Source organism: Apodemus sylvaticus, chromosome 19, assembly GCF_947179515.1.
Source record: "Apodemus sylvaticus chromosome 19, mApoSyl1.1, whole genome shotgun sequence".
NCBI lineage: Eukaryota > Metazoa > Chordata > Mammalia > Rodentia > Muridae > Apodemus > Apodemus sylvaticus.
The window spans coordinates 2,811,508-2,827,528 of NC_067490.1; the positions used below are offsets into that span (position 1 = coordinate 2,811,508).

Genomic DNA, 16,021 nt, shown 5'->3' on the forward strand with positions numbered 1-16,021 from the left:
AGCAGGAAGCTGAGCGCTTGTGTCTCAAGCACAGGCAGGAAGCAGAGAAGGCAGCTGGGGGTGATGCCCTGTTCTGAAGCTTCAAAGCCCGCCCCAGGGACACACTTCCTCAGGTCATGTGACCCAAATCTACCAACACTGTACAACCAACTGGAGACCAACAATCCAAACACGTCTATGTATGGGGGATGTTTGCATTCAAGCCAACACAAGATAGCCTGGGTTACATGGGATCTTCTCTTTAAAGACAGACAGACAGACAGACAATAATTGATAGATAATTGATAGAAAATAGGTAATTAGTAGACCACTAATCAATAAAAGTTAAAATACATGAAACCAACATTAATAAAATAATTAATTTTTGGATTTCCATGTGTAAGTCTGTAAGAGGAAGAAACACCAACATAGAAATCAAAGGATTTGTATAAGAGACAAAGACAAACTGATGTAACAATAAAGTTGGTTCATGGAGACAGATGGACAGACAGGTCATCGTCCACTTCGAGGAACTACCTAGAATCCAGAAATCCCATCACCAGGAACAAAGGTAGAAGTCAGGAAGTCGTGGGTCAGACATCTGCTCCCCCATATTCACTACAGCATTGGTCACAGGGCCGAGACACAGATCAGACCCGAGGAGCCCAACGCCAGATGAACAAATTAAAACAATGTCCACTCGGCCCTCGGTCTGCTGCTTGACAACTGTACAAAACCCAAGAAAATGACACTTAACACCAGCAGGAAAATGCCTTCCCCGAGCTCATCCCAGCCTGATTGACACCCGCTGAATCAACAGTCAGGGCTTATCCTCCACCACCTGACACACAGCATGGCCTCGCTGCAGCCACAGCCACAGCCACAGCCTCAGAGTCAGACTGAGGAGCAGTGGGTGAGGCTCCAGGCCCTTCCAGCACTCGTGGGGGCTTTGGCCTGTGGCTTCTACACTCCCACAAGGAGTCACACTGAAGACTTAGGCGGTGATGCACACTATGGGAGCAGAGTGTCCCTGGCACGCTGGAGGAAAGGAGAGTCTTCCCCCTTTTTGCCCTCCTCTTGTTGCTCCCCTTCCTCCCCCTCTCCTTGCTCCCCTTCCTTCCCTTCCTCCCCCTCCCCTCCCTCCTCCCCCTCAGACACACGTGCCATGGAGCTGATAGTCATTGAAACATTTCCAGACTTAATCCTGAAGTATGGAAAAAGAGTCCCAGAGAAGGAAGCCTCATGGAAGGAGAAAATGTGGGACATGTCACTCATGTTATAGAAGGAGATGTCACCTTCGGTGTAGTCCACAAACACCCCCATGCTCTGCGGAGCTTGCCTGATGGATAATGAAGCCCTCTCAGAATCAATATAGGCCCAATATCCACTACTAGACTGCCCCACAGTCCAAAATCCCTTATCTGGACTCTCAAAATAAAACCCTTTCCTGTCCACACCTTCCCTACAGACCCCCAGAATCCATTTGCTGCCTTCCATGTTTGTTAGCTTCACTTCCCAGTAATATCTTCCAGAAGACACGCCTTCACTGCCTAACACACTGAAGAGGTCATCCAAGCACATAGTGATGTCCTTCCGGGTCACACTCATCCTGTTCTGGGAGATGGCAAGGATGGGGTGGGCAGAGGCTGGATCCAGAGTGAAAGTCCCTGTAGAGAGAGTTACCAGTCATGGGAGGTCCTGTCCAGTACCCAGAAGAGGCTGCCCCCACCTCCACCTCATAACCTCTTAGCTTCTTCTAGGAGGTTAAGTCCTTCACATCAGAGACTTGTGGCTTAAACCCAGGTCTTGCAAGCAGAGGAAAGGAAGAAATGCCAAATTAGGGGTGACAATACAAGAGGGCACTGGAGAAGAACACCAGCTTAGTGACTGTCACCTCTGCCATCCACACCACAGAAGCCATCAACACCCGAGTCACCACAGAGGAGAGGAGAGAGCAGAGCCATGGGAAGCACAGGAGGAGTGTCCCTAAGGAACACAGAGTCACTCACAGGCCTGGAAGTGCTCCTTGTGCCAATCTGCAAAAGAAACACAGATCATATGAGGAGTTTCAGCAACTGTCTTCAGAAACACAGGCATTCTGGGGTTCTGAAGTGGGAGTTGTGGGGGAAATATGGTTGTCACACACAAAGGGAGAGAGATAAACACATACACACAAACACACATACACAGAGAGAGAGATGTGATACACATAAACACACACATATACACACATATACATACACACATAAGCAGAGACAGAGATACATAAAACATACACAAACACACACACAGAAGGAGGGAGAGATACATGTAAAAGCACACATACATACACACATAAACAAAAAGAGAGACCTAAAACACACATGCATATATAGACACACAGAGGAAGAGAGATACACACATAAAAACACACATATAAACACACAAATACACATCTTCAGTAGTCCTCCCATAAAAACTGGAACAGTGGAGCTTAACATCCATCCCTAATAAAGGCAGAAAAGCATCCTCTCACTGTGCCTTGTCAGGTCCCAGACGCAGCCTTGAATCAGAACTTTTCCAAGAATGGGAGGAAGGGACAGTGATGAAGCAGGAGGCCGGTGAATTTGAGAACAATCTAAGCTCCATGAGGAGTTAGAGACAACGTGGAGCCACACCCTAAGACCCTGTCTGAGAAAGCGGCCCCATGGGTGGTACTCAGCAGTACAGAACCTGCAAGGCCTGCTGTTTGGTCTTACAGAACAACACTCAAACGAAAGTCCAAGACCACTTGATGCTCTTGCAGAAGACATGGCTTCAGTTCCCAGCACGCTCAGGGATGCTCATGACCATCTGTAACTGAGGTTCCAGGAGAATAACACACTCACCTGGACTCCAAGGGCACTAGGTATACATGTGGCACACAGACACACATTCAAGAACAGTCATTCACAGAATAAATAAACAGATGGATGGATGCACAGATGATAGATAATAGATGGATAGATAGATAGATAGATAGATAGATAGATAGATAGATAGATAGATATGATATGATAGATGGATGGATAGATGGATGGATAGATAGATAGATAGATAGATAGATAGATAGATAGATAGATAGATAGATACATAGATACATAGATACATAGATACATAGATACATAGATACATAGATACATAGATACATAGATACATAGATACATAGATACATAGACAGATGATAGATACATAAATACATCAATACATAGATGTACATAGAAGATGGATGGATGGATGGAAGGAAGGAAGGAAGGAAGGAAGGAAGGAAGAAAGAAAGAAAGAAAGAAAGAAAGAAAGAAAGAAAGAAAGAAAGAAAGAAAGAAAGAAAGAAAGAAAGAAAGAAAGAAAGAAAGAAAGATGTTAGCAAGGTAGGTAGGTAGATCTTTTTAATAAGAAAGATAATGCTTATTAGCAATTCTAACTCACATGTGGGTTCCCCTAATACAACCATCACAGGCAGTTGAGTGTGAGTTCACCTTGATCGCACATGCCTCAGCAAAACTGTAAATATCCTGGAGGCACTGGACACCAGAATCTGAACACATGGTCCAACCACCCAATCCCTGAGAACCTGTGGTCACTGTTGTCTCAGAAGAATGAATCAACAGGGACAACAATGCGAAGCACAGACAAGGAGACAGAGTGGTGTGTGCGTGTGTGTGTGTGTGTGTGTGTGTGTGTGTGTGTGTGTATGACAGAGATGGTGAGACAGAAAGAGACAAAGAAACAGAGAAACAGAGAAAGAAGGTGAGAGAGAATATGGGAAAGAAAGATGGAGAGAAGGGCAGGTGTAGGTGGAAACAGAGAGAGATTGTATGTGTGTGTCTGTGTGTGTGTGTCTGTGTGTGTGTGTGTGTGTGTGTGTCTGTGTGTGTGTGTGTGTAAGAGAGAGAAAAAACAGAGACACAGAGACAGAGAACACCAATGCACCAGAGGACAAGAAAGAAAAGGAACTCATGACTGAGACAAAATCATAGGAAGCGCAACATTCAGGAGGACACAGAAACAAAGACGACCTTAGGGAGAGCTGATTCCCAAACCTCCTAGGCTGATTTCTGGAATCTTCTGAAGACAGCACTTTTGATCCACAAGGACATCACCTTCCTCCATAGTCTCTGCTAGCAGTCCAACTCCCCACTAACCTGCACCTACAAGATGTCCACTGATTCAGATGTCTATTGACTGACAATAGACAAACCCAGAATGTATCGTGTGAGTCTGAAGAGGAATCCCTGCAGTGTTCTGATGGAGGCTTCTTCAGGGACAGCAGAACACTTAGCTCATCCTGGGGGTGAAACTGAGGGATAGAAACAGAGAGAAGAAGATGACAGAAAATGAAGAAACAGAGGTCAGAAAAACACGACAGTCACGGCTGTGCACACTCCTGCTGGGGAGATGAACAAATGTCTAGTCACACAGATAGCATGCCAACGGCAGACCAGAGGGAAGACTCCACTCCACTAGGTTACAGCTGTGGAAACCAAGAAACACTGAGCTCAGTTAGAGTTCTCATAGAAACACCAGCAGTGAATGAACAATAAGTAAGGAAAAAAATCTCTATCACGGAGAGCCACTAATGTCTGCAGACTTCCTTGGGGAAGGACATGATCAGAAGGCCCTCCTCAAGTCACCATTAAGAGTCTATAAATCACAGAGAGGATTTGACAGGTAATGGTGCTTCTACTGAGAGAAACTAAGCCTGACTTCTACAGACCTCTGTCCTCTGATCTCTACACTCATGCCAATGCACACACAAAGATACAAGGAGACAGACAGATAGACAGACAGAGTCAAAGACAGAGACAGACAGACAAAGAATCTTGGGAAGAGGGAAGGAAAGTTTTGTGGCTCTTGTCTCCTAATGGGCCCTGTCCTGTGCAGGTCTCCTTTGGGAAGACACAGCCTCTGACAGCTCAAGAGGATGTCTACTTCCTGTTGGCTTCTGTGTCAGCTAGACACAGGTAGGTCATCTGGGAACAAGGAACCTGAATAGGGAAAATGCTTACATAGCACTGGCCTGGAGGCAAGTCTGTGGGACACTTTCTTGACTGGCGACAGATATGGGAGAACCCAGCCATGTGGGCACTGTCATCCCTTGGCAGGTGGTTGGAGGATATAGGAGAAAAGACACTGAGTAAGCCACAGGGGCACTCCGCCAAGCAGCTCTCCTCCATGGCCTCTGCCTCAGCTCCTGCCCCCAGGTTCCTGCCTGCTTCAGTTCCTGCCTTGACCTGCTGTGAACATGGACTGGGAGTGTGGGTCAAGTAGACGCTTTCCTCCCTGAGGAAATGCTTGGGTCTTGATGTTTCATCACAGCAGAAGAAAATAACTGAGACATGTGCTCTGCCCCGGAGGAGGCAGTCTACAGGGTCACATACCTGCATACAGCTGGGCCTTCCTCCAGGCTGGAAATGAACACACTCTGGTGAGAACACATTCAGAACTGCCCCACTCAAAGAGTCTGCTAACCTTCCTCCGTCCATTCTAAAGGTGAGGCTATGCCTAGGAGGAGAGAGGACCCTGAGGAGCCTGATCCTGCAAGCTGCAGAAGCACCAGAGTATTATGGGAAATTCCCTGGTCCGCAGATGCAAAAGATGGAATTGTAAGGTGAGTTTCCCCCACTGCCCCCTGTTCTGTATGGCATTTTTAAAAATATTTTTAAATGTGTTTATTTTACATGTATGAGTGCTCTATTTGTATGTACACTGCATACCAGAAGAGGGCATCAGATCCCATTACAGATGTTGTGAGCAACCACATCTGTTGTGATTGCTGGGAATTGAACTAAGGCCCTCTGGGTGTGCATACAGTGCTCTTAAACTTTGAGTCATCTCTCCAGCCCTTCTGTGTGGCTTCCAGATATAAAATAGCTACATCTACTTCAAAGAGGAGAATAATAGTAGGAGTGGTCATCACACTACTGTCTATAATTGTCCAGCATCACTGTTAACAAACAGAATATTGCAATATGAGAAAATATCTAAAAGAATAAAATAAAGTTAATCAACAACTATCAAAAAACATTACATCAGCTCTTTTTTTTAAAAGGTATGTTTGGAGGTATGCTGAAGAATAGAATGTTGATAATAAGTGTGGATATGAAGTGAATTCGTGGGAGAAGCACCCAGTGTTCCTCAGGTGAAACAACTCTAAAGCCAGGGACATTTATACCAGGAGCACGCAGATGACAATCTCCTTCCCATGGAGGGAAGCAACCCAAGTCTCTACCCATCACCCTGATCAGCACCATTGGGAGCTGAGGGAACAGACCCCTGGAGGACGACTGAGGAATGGGTGCAGGTCAGACTGCTGGCTCTGTGACCTCTTTTACTGATAAACATCTTTTGCTGGTTAGGTGTTGTCACTTTTCAAAAAGCTAGAGTCATCTGAGAGGAGGGAGCCTCAACTGAGAAAATGGCCCCAATAGACTGACTGTAGGCAAGGCAGTGGGGTATGATTGATTAACTGATTGATTGATTGATTGGTTGGTTGGTTGGTTGATTGATTGATTGATTGGTTGGTTGATGTAGAAGGGGCCTGCCCACTGTGGGTGGTGCCACCAATAAACAGGTGATCCTGGAGTGGGCCATCAAGACAGTTGAAGAAGCCATTGGGAGCAAGGAAAAAAACCTTCCTCTGTGGTCCCTGCTCTAGGTCCCTCCCTTGAGTTCCTGCCCTGGTTTTCCCCAATGACAAATGGTGGTTTGAAAATGTGTACAACAAATAAACCGTTCTCTCCCCAAATGACCTTAGTTTATTACAGCAATAGAAACCTACCTAAGACACTTTCCTTAAATTTTAATACTGCAGTCTGATCCCAGGTGCAGACAGAAGTCGAGAGCTTGTGGAGCCCAAGGGAGCAATAAAAGTGTCAGGAAATGGTTAAATTAAGACACAGGGCATATGACAAACCCAGGAGTCATGTAATTTCCAGCTCGTGGGCAGAGATCAGAAGGAACCTAAACACCAGGCTTCCACCTTCTAGAAAATTCCACTTCTGTCCCCAGAAGAGGTACCTGCTCTGCCTAGCATCAAGGAGAGGACACACATGGAAACATGGAATACTGGGGTTGTCACTCACCAGCACTGTAGGCTGCTTTCCTTCGATCTGAAAAGCAACACACAGGAGTCAAGAGAGCTACTGGGCTCCGGAGGGGAGCAGGGGGCTCAGGAGGAAAAGCAGCACTCACCAAGCTCCTCCTTGAGTGCACCTGAAAAGAGAGAGGAGATGGAGTCTGTACACTTGGCAGGAAGAAAGGAAACACAGTTTGGGTTCCTGATACTCTGGACTACAGACCACCTGACTCAAAAGACTCAGCCATCTTCTCTGGGGTTTTATTTGGCCCACTACTCTGATCTCAGAACTCTGGACCCTCCTGGGGGCTATGACCCTGTCCTTCTCTGCTTTGGTGACTTACTAGTAGTCCTCAGAGCATCTGCCTTTGTCTTCTGTGACTCATCCTTCTCACGCTGAAGGTTCCCCCATTCCAGCTGCACCTTCAACCTTGCAGAATGTTCTCTTTTGAAAAGATAGCTTGTCCCTAAGACTAGAAGTCCCGTCATGGTCAGGATCACGAAGAAAGCTGGCTTCCAGGGAGAGGCCTGAGGGAAGAAGGGCTCTGTGGCCCAGGCAGAGAGCCAGAGCTGGGTGAACCTGAGGACAGGCAGCCCAGCACACTCCAGGAAGACCGTCACAACCCGGGCTCTGTAGAGTGACAGACAGATCTCACCTGGGATGAACATGGGCGTGGCTTTCTCCTGACCCAAGATGGGATTGAAGGTGGAGCAGGTCACATTCCCCACAGAGCTGTCTCTCACCACCAGCGAGGTCTCTGTGCTGAACAGTCCTCCAGCAACTTTAGTGTGGGTCTCAGAGAACGCTGGGAGATTCTCTCCTCTAGAGTCTCTCCAATGCACCTGTGGCTCCGGGTACCACCCTGAAGTCATGCACACAACACACACTCCACCATCTCCCGGACCTTTGATGTGCACTTCAGGGACAGAGCCCATCGCTGCAGGAGGACAGATGTGAACACCTAGATCTTATTTTGGGCTCAGGGCCCCAGGAACAAGTAGGTGTCTCATGGGAACCTTTCACAGAGCAGATGGGAATTGAAGGGGAAAGGCATTGCTGGATTGGGACTAGGTTGATGCCCTGTTGCCTGACAGAGGAAAAATAACTGAGCCTACTGTGGAAAGCAGAACACAGGTGTAGGAGGCAGTTTTGATGCTAAGGTCCTGTTCCCCAATTGGTATTTGATCTGTTAGTAAAGAAAGCCCTGGGCCAATTACTGGGCAGAATGTAGAGGCAGAACTTCCGGGTCCCTGGAGGTAGGAGAAGGACACAAGGAAAGAGGAGGGAATTCATCATGATTTGGAGAGAATAGAACAAGGCCACCATGAGAGATCTGAAACTGAAGTGGCCACACGGGCAGGTCTTACTGGAGGGTGGTCAGAGGAATTTAGCAACTAAAGAATAGGGCAGGTGGGAGAGTCAGAGTTAAAAAGTGGTAAGGGTACACTTTTTCTGGTGGGAGACATTAGTTCCTAGCAATTGTGGTAGAAGGTAAGTTGTACAGGAATTGAGTTTGTGTCTTTGTCCAAGGATTCAAGGGAAGCTGTGTGGGGGCTGGTAGCTTGGTCCACATTGCAGAAAAGGACAGAAAGTGCAGAAAACTACAAGCTACACACAGGTCTATCTTTTATCAACCACAAGATCCTGAGGAAACTGGAGGAGGCTGAACACAGGAGCCCTGCAGTGGGAACCAGCTCTGCATCTGTCCATTATCCACACACCTGTGAGCCTCTCAACAGGCTCACGCCCAGCTCTCCTCTCCAGGGAAGACAGGCATTGAGCATCCTTCCTTCCTCCCCTCAACCACTTTCCTTTAGCATTGACGGTGATTTCTCACTGACTGCTCGCTAACACACAGAGACTTTCCTGCCAACATCTCTAAACTACACACTACCACAGATGATATTTTCATAACGCCAACAGGATCCCTGGTCCACAGAACTAGACTCAGCACACTTTAGGAGATCCATGTATAGAGTTTGGGTTGAATTAATATATGGAGGAGTGCACTACCTATTTCTCATCTCAAAATGGGAACCCAAAAATAGGTAGAGATAAAAATGAGACAGAGGATCTGTGTGAGCCCAGCACTGCACAGCAAGGAGTCTGGCCAACATAAGAACATCTCTCAGAACATACAAGAAAGTAAGGGGCTGAGTGCTGTGACCCCTCCATGTCCTCCCACACGCAGGTCACCCAAGGATTATAGAGCAGGGATCAGTTAACAAACCTGCCACCTTCAGTTCCAAGATGGCCTCTTCATAGAACAGTCCCTGTTTGAAGTGGCAGACGTATATCCCACTATCTGATGGCTGGACATTCTGGATCCTCACAGCAGCCTTGCCTTGATGGAACTGGTCCTTCACCAGTGATGTGCGCTGTGAATATGCAAGCATCTGCCCTTCCTTCTGCTCCTCTTGGTCCCGATAGACAAGTACTGCTTCTGAGAATCTGTCACGGAACCACCTCAGCTCCTCCATGTTCTCCACATTCATGGCTGGAAACACGGAGCAGGGAAGGACAGCTTCCCCACCTGGTGCAGCCACAATGGGGTCTGAGGGACCAAAGACCCGGAACTGCTCTGTGGACACAGATGTGGCCGTGAGAGGCGGGAGAGACACAGGACGATGCAGAGAACACACTCTGAGGGGATATCATCCCAGCAGAAAGCAAGCGATGGATGGGGCTGCTCTGGGCATTGTGCATTAATAATCCATGACTAATGCACTAATGTTCAAGTTATCTATGGACATAGCAGTGCACCTCATAAATGGTGAAAAAGAAACTCTTGTCTGCCTGTGTCCCTGGCACAGACCTTTCCAGGAAGGAATCCCTGTGTATTCTTCCTGCAGCTGGCATGGACCTGGTCACCAGATGCACTACAGGTAACTGTATCTGTATCGCCACTGAGAGTGCTAGCCTCAGTAAATATGGGTGGGTTCAAGAGCATACTTTTGTAAAGATCACCACAGATGCTCACACAATTGGTTACATGGTCACACCTTGGAAGACACAGGTATAACTGGCTGGTCTCATACAAGACTCACAAAAGTCCCAATGCCCAATCCTAAATCTCATTATCAGCCAATTTCTTCATCCACTGAATAATGTGAATATTAAAACATAGAGTCAAGGCTAAAGAGATAGCTGAATGATTAACATACAGGAGATTCCTCAAGAGGACACAGGTTCAATTCCCAGCACCCACAGGATGGCTCATAACTATGTATAACTCCCTACTGGATTCTGTGGGCATGAGGCATACAGGTGTGACACAGACATACATTTGGGGGAAAGGCCCATGCACATGAAATAAAGTATACAGAGCCAAAGGACACTTCTCTGAAACAACCATCTGCATTCCATGTGTCCCAACACTTCTGATAAAGAAGGAAGATTGTCTGACTCACTCTGGGAACCCTTGGCCCTCTAAACCTGAAGGACTTTGACACAGGCACTGTGTTCCCAAGAACGCCCTGCTTCTCTGTACTGCTCTGTTTGTGTCTAGCACACTGCTGCCACTGGACAGAGCAGGACACCCATGTGCTGTCTCCTGACCCCCACATCTGTGACTCTTACAAGGAGTCAAAGGCTGCCCCTGCTCTACCCAGGGCTAGTCCTTGAGCATTTAACACCAGGGATCACTAGGACCTCAGGGCTGCTCCCAACTCCCCACCTCGCTCCTGCTCCTCTGTCCCTGGGTCATTCTGCTGCAGCCAACACTGGACTCTGCAGCTCCTCACGCCCCAGGCACACTGCCAGTCCAAGGCTCTCCGACTGTGCTCCCCAGGTAGGATCCGGCTATGGAGCGCAGGCTGGCCAAGGACTCACAATGTTCCAGTGTCAGCCTCTCAAAGGCTAATGCAGGTATTCCCACCTGAGAATGTTGTTACTCACTCACAGTAAATGGAAAGATGGGAAAACCCTGGATGCCAGGTTAAAGTGAATCTCCTGCACATCTCACATGCAGAACACCTGCCAAATCCTACCCATGGTAGGGAGACATGGGAAGAGAGAGCAGGACAGACTCACTTGTGGTCACCCAGGTAAGCAGCTGTGTAAGGACAACCAGGCAAGAGACACTGAAGAGCAGAGAGGGCTTGCAGCGATTTTCCATGTCCTTGGAGCTGAAGAGAAATACAAGAGAGGGAGATCAACACATTGGGACAGGAAGTAAGAGGCAAGTTACACAGAGATGTCGGACCCCTCATCAGAGACATCATGACTCAGGGTAGAGATCAGCCCACAGGACCAAAATACATCCATGCTCACAGGACAAAGGCTCCACACAACCGGCTCCTGTCAGACCTTCAGAAGACTGGGCGTCTGGGGACATCCAAGTCATCTAAGAGGAAGCTCTCCCTTTCCTTCCCAACTTAGCCCGGCTCAGGGGCAGCCATGCTCTACTCAGAAATATAGGCCCTTCCTGTCTCAGAGCCTTGAGGAAATCCCAGTGTAGACACCAGGACTCCAACTCCCCCTCATCCACAAGCTTCCTGTGACCCCAAAACATGAAGCATATGCCCAACCCCTCCCTCAGGAATAGCTTGTCCTCTGTGTTCTATGGCTCCACAACTGTGACCAGTGCCGCATGGGCGTCTTCAGAACCTCCCTAGCCCAGGCCAGCCCCTGCCATAGCTCCTTTACACTTGGCAGGTCCCACACACACATGACCAACAGCACAGGTTTGTCCTCATAGTCTCTGCTGATAAAGACCAAGCTGGGTGTACACAGGGTTGAAAGGAACAGGAAAAGACTCTTTTCTTCCCAAACCACCTGCTGTTTGGAAGGATAGAGGGTGAGGAGGGAGCCTAAAGGCCTGAGAAGGACAAACTTAGGGGACCTCTGAGCTGTCTCCAGGCTGAGCCACCAGGGAGGTGACCTGCTGGGACTCACTCAGCACAATCTCCTCTCTGCTTCTGCTGCACACCCCAGCTGTCTTCAATGCCCACCTACCTGCTTCTCTTTGCCCCCAGCTTTGAAAGGCTGTGACTTCATCAGGAACAGCTCAGGGACAACGGGACCCAGCAGACCGCAAATCCTCCTCTCACACCTCAGCCCAGTTCCAAGGGACTCTCACAGCTCTAAGCAGGGCTCGCCCCAATGCCAGCATCCATTTTCCTCAACTCCAGGATCAATCTCTAGAGTAGCAGACCGCAGTGCAGCAAGTTGTCACAGCCTCTCCAGAGCCGACAATGAAGACTACAATGATGATGACCTCGGTGATGGTGGCAGGGGCAGTGGACAGGCTGGTGTCACTGCCTATTCAAGCAGTGCCCTTTGAGCCAACAGAGCGATTATACTATCAGCCTCCAAAACTGAAAGCCACAGGAATGTGACCTGGGCATATGATCCTTCTGAATGTGACATTCGGTCAGAAAGAGATGAAGGTTCACCTCACCACCCCAACCACACCCCACTCCCACCTCACCACCTCAACCACACCCCACTCCCACCTCACCACCCCAACCACACCCCACTCCCACCTCAACACCTCAACCACACCCCACTCCCACCTCAACACCTCAACCACACCCCACTCCCACCTCAACACCTCAACCACACCCCACTCCCTCCTCACCACCCACCCTGTCCAATGGGGACACTTCTCAGACCTACACTTTTTGGAATGTTAAAAGATGACACAAAGAAGACAACAAAACTTACAGCCTCTGTTTTAAGCAATCAGAAGCAGCTCACATCTGCACACAACAGAGTTATGTCAACACCTGTCACAGCTCCAAACAGAGATGGTGTCATGAGCCCAAGTCTAGCTGCAGTAACTACCAAGATGAGGGGAAGGTATGTCCTCCTGAAACATGTAGTTTCTACAACAATCCCTGCCTCATCCGCAGCCCAGGACAAACCCAGCACCTAAGATCACACACTGAGCAGGAACCTGCAAGGAACCTTGAACTCCAGGTGCCTGAATATCACAAACCTTATCTCCTCCTGAGTCCCCACCCCATGCCTCCCAAAGGGATGACTGGTGAAGGTGATGAGCAGGAGCAGATCGGAGAGCCTTAGAGGACACGGAGGAAAACCAGAGGGGATGTGCGGTGTCTTCTCACAGGGCACCAAAGGCACAGCCAGCTGTATTGTCAGTAGGTGTTAATAAAGAATCCAGAGATGACAGCTCTTATAGACACATGATCCTGACACTGTACACTAACCATCACCATAACCATAACCCAAATCCTAACACTAACCATCACCATAACCCCAACACTAACCATAACCCTAACACTAACACTAACACTAACATTAACTCTAACCCTAACAACACTAACCCTAACCACAGCCATAACTTCTCAGAAGGTAGAGGAAGGACGATCAGGAACTCAAGCTGTCCTTAGCTGCATAGTGAGTTCAAGGTCAGCCTGAGCTATGTGAGCCCTGCCTCACAGGCTGGAGCTCTGAGTAACAGAGCACATGTCTGTAATACCGGCAATGGTGGAGCACAGGGATCTCAGTTCATTCTAGTCCAGCCTGCTCTACACATCCAGTTCCAGGCCACCTCTGTCGTGGGCTCCTCGCTCAAAAGGAAAAAGAAAAAGCAAAAAGGAAGAAGGAAAGAAGGAAAGGAAGGAAAGAAGGAAGGAGGGAGGGAGGGAGGGATGGAGGGAGAGAGGGAGGGATGAAGGGAGGGAGGGAGGGAGGGAGGGAGGGAGGGAGGGAAAGATCAGCAGCAAACAGGAGGTGACATCGTGATTAAGCAGATAAAGGCATTGCCCCCAAGCTTGACAACCTGAGGGTGACTGTGGACCCACATGAGGGTGAGAACAGACCTGACCACCATCCTGGACCTCCATGTGGGAGCCATGACAGGACACACTGGTTCCCACTTGACTGTACCCACACAGAGGCCCACACTATACACCCAATAACAGATGAAGACTCCTCTTCAAAGATGCACTTTTGTGCAGTGTGGAAGCATGTTTTACCTGCATGTCCTATGTGCATCTCATGTGTGCCTGGGTTCACAGAGTTGGTAGCATTAGGGCAGGGGAAATGGAGCTGTGGGTATTTCTGCACAGTTACATGGGTGCTGGGAACTGAACCCAGGGCCTCTGCAAGAGCAGCAAGCACTCTTATCCACTGAGCCCTCTCTCCAGCCCCATAAAGAATTTTTTGCATTGGGATCAATAAAAGACTTCTCTTGAGTGCATTTTTCTGGCAGCTTTTGATCACTTGTAGCATAAAAAGGTGACATTGAATATGCTACTGGGCTAGCTCTGGCAAACTGGTATCAGTGGGTACTCAGGGACAATAGGATGTGATTCTTTGTAATCAATTTGACAACATAGAATAATAAAGTAAAACACAAAAATGGAAGGCAGCTGTGCAGTGGTGGCGCAGGCCCTTAATCCCAGCACTTGGGAGGCAGAGGCAGTCAGATTTCTGAGTTTGGGGTCAGCTTGGTCTACAGAGTGAGTTCAGGACAGCCAGGGCTACACAGAGATAACGCTGTCTCAAAAAAATGGAGGGCACACCTGGGGGAGTTTTGCTTAATTTGAAGTAGAACAATCTGTAGAGTGGAGATTTTGCTACTGAGCTTTAAACTCCAGGTAGACAGCACTACCAGCCTTGCACAGGTTCGCTCAGATCTGCAGATGAAAGACACACACACACACACACACACACTAGCTTATTTTCAACCCACCATATTGACTCAATTGCTGGGCACTTCTCAGTCTTCCTTGGCTCTCTTACGCTTCTTTTCCCTCCCAGCTCAGCACCCTAAATCTGCCCTCTACGGCAGTTGCTCAGTTACCTTCTCCTTGTTCAGCCCCTAAATCTACCCTCAGCTTAATTATGTCTCTAGTATCTCACCTGCTACCCCAGGCCCAATTGAGGAAGCAGCCATAGGCCATTCTTCTTGAGATCTCACATGGCTGATGGCTCCTCCTCCACCACCCACCACCTTGCCCACAAGAATGGATAATCTTTTCTCCTCCCCTGGCTCTGCTAGCCTCCCTGCAAGAAAACTGGAAGCCCCACCTATGCAGGGGAGCTCATGGGCCACTAGCTAGCACCATAATTGATAGATCAAGAACCAATTTGGGAAAAGGACCTTCAGAGTTCACATGGAGATTCCTGATCAAATCATCAGAACCACCCCTACATCTAATCTTTTCTGTTCAATTAAAAACCTCTTCCCTCAGATACTAATTGAACAAAACCATAATAATCATGGACATCACAGAGCACATGTAAATGACAAGGTACAGGATGTGACAGTTAATATCCAGTCCATCGTGTTTGCCAATTAGATAGAGTACTCCACCATCATTCCTAACTTACAGACTTACAGTTCCATCCCTGAAGTATGGTTAGACCTGAAACACCACCTGGAAACCATGTCTTCCACTCTATATCCTCTCTCTCAATGCTGAACAATATGACTTTGATTATGAGATTACAACCAGTCTTCAACTCTGCCGGAAATCCAAGAACAAACTAAACATTACCTGAGTATATAGGAAGTACCGAACATAGCTTCCCAAAGTTGAAAACAATTATACAGACAGCTGACAACCTGGACACTCCATAATTTCTTATAATATTGGAGTATCTGTCTTCAGCCTTCTGGCCCAGAACCATCTGGCAGACTATTTGTGAAGGAACAAATATGAAGGACCAGCATTCTCTGTCTTGGCAGAACATAGTAGTCGACTGCCCCACTTTTGTTTGTCCTTCTGGACAGTATATTATCTATAGATGATATAAGCAATTGCTGTCCAGTGGCTACCTTGCCACAATAAGCAACCTTGCCTGGAGGTAAAGTCGTCCTGTTCTTCTTGAAAGGGAATGGGAGAAGTCTTTGGAAGCAGATACATCTCATGGTCAAAAGATCCTTAATAATGAAATAACATTAAATGTCACTTTATGTGGATTTTTGGTGCTTTGGAGACTATTGAATAAAGTACTTCTGAACTGTTAAA

General features: G+C 47.9%; 1 protein-coding gene across 1 annotated transcript; it reads right to left on the reverse strand.

The window, feature by feature from the left end:
- Nucleotides 1-902: 902 nt before the first annotated feature.
- LOC127669812 (butyrophilin subfamily 3 member A2-like) lies at nt 903-11,193 on the reverse strand. The gene is made up of 9 exons (XM_052164032.1): nt 11,109-11,193; nt 9,307-9,657; nt 7,732-8,013; nt 7,420-7,620; nt 7,192-7,212; nt 7,083-7,109; nt 5,379-5,405; nt 1,989-2,015; nt 903-1,646 (listed from the first exon to the last, which is right to left on the reverse strand). The coding sequence occupies exons 1-9, from the start codon at nt 11,191-11,193 to the stop codon at nt 991-993; spliced, it is 1,677 nt and encodes a 558-aa protein (XP_052019992.1). The 3' UTR covers nt 903-990.
- Between the last annotated feature and the right edge of the window lie 4,828 nt (nt 11,194-16,021).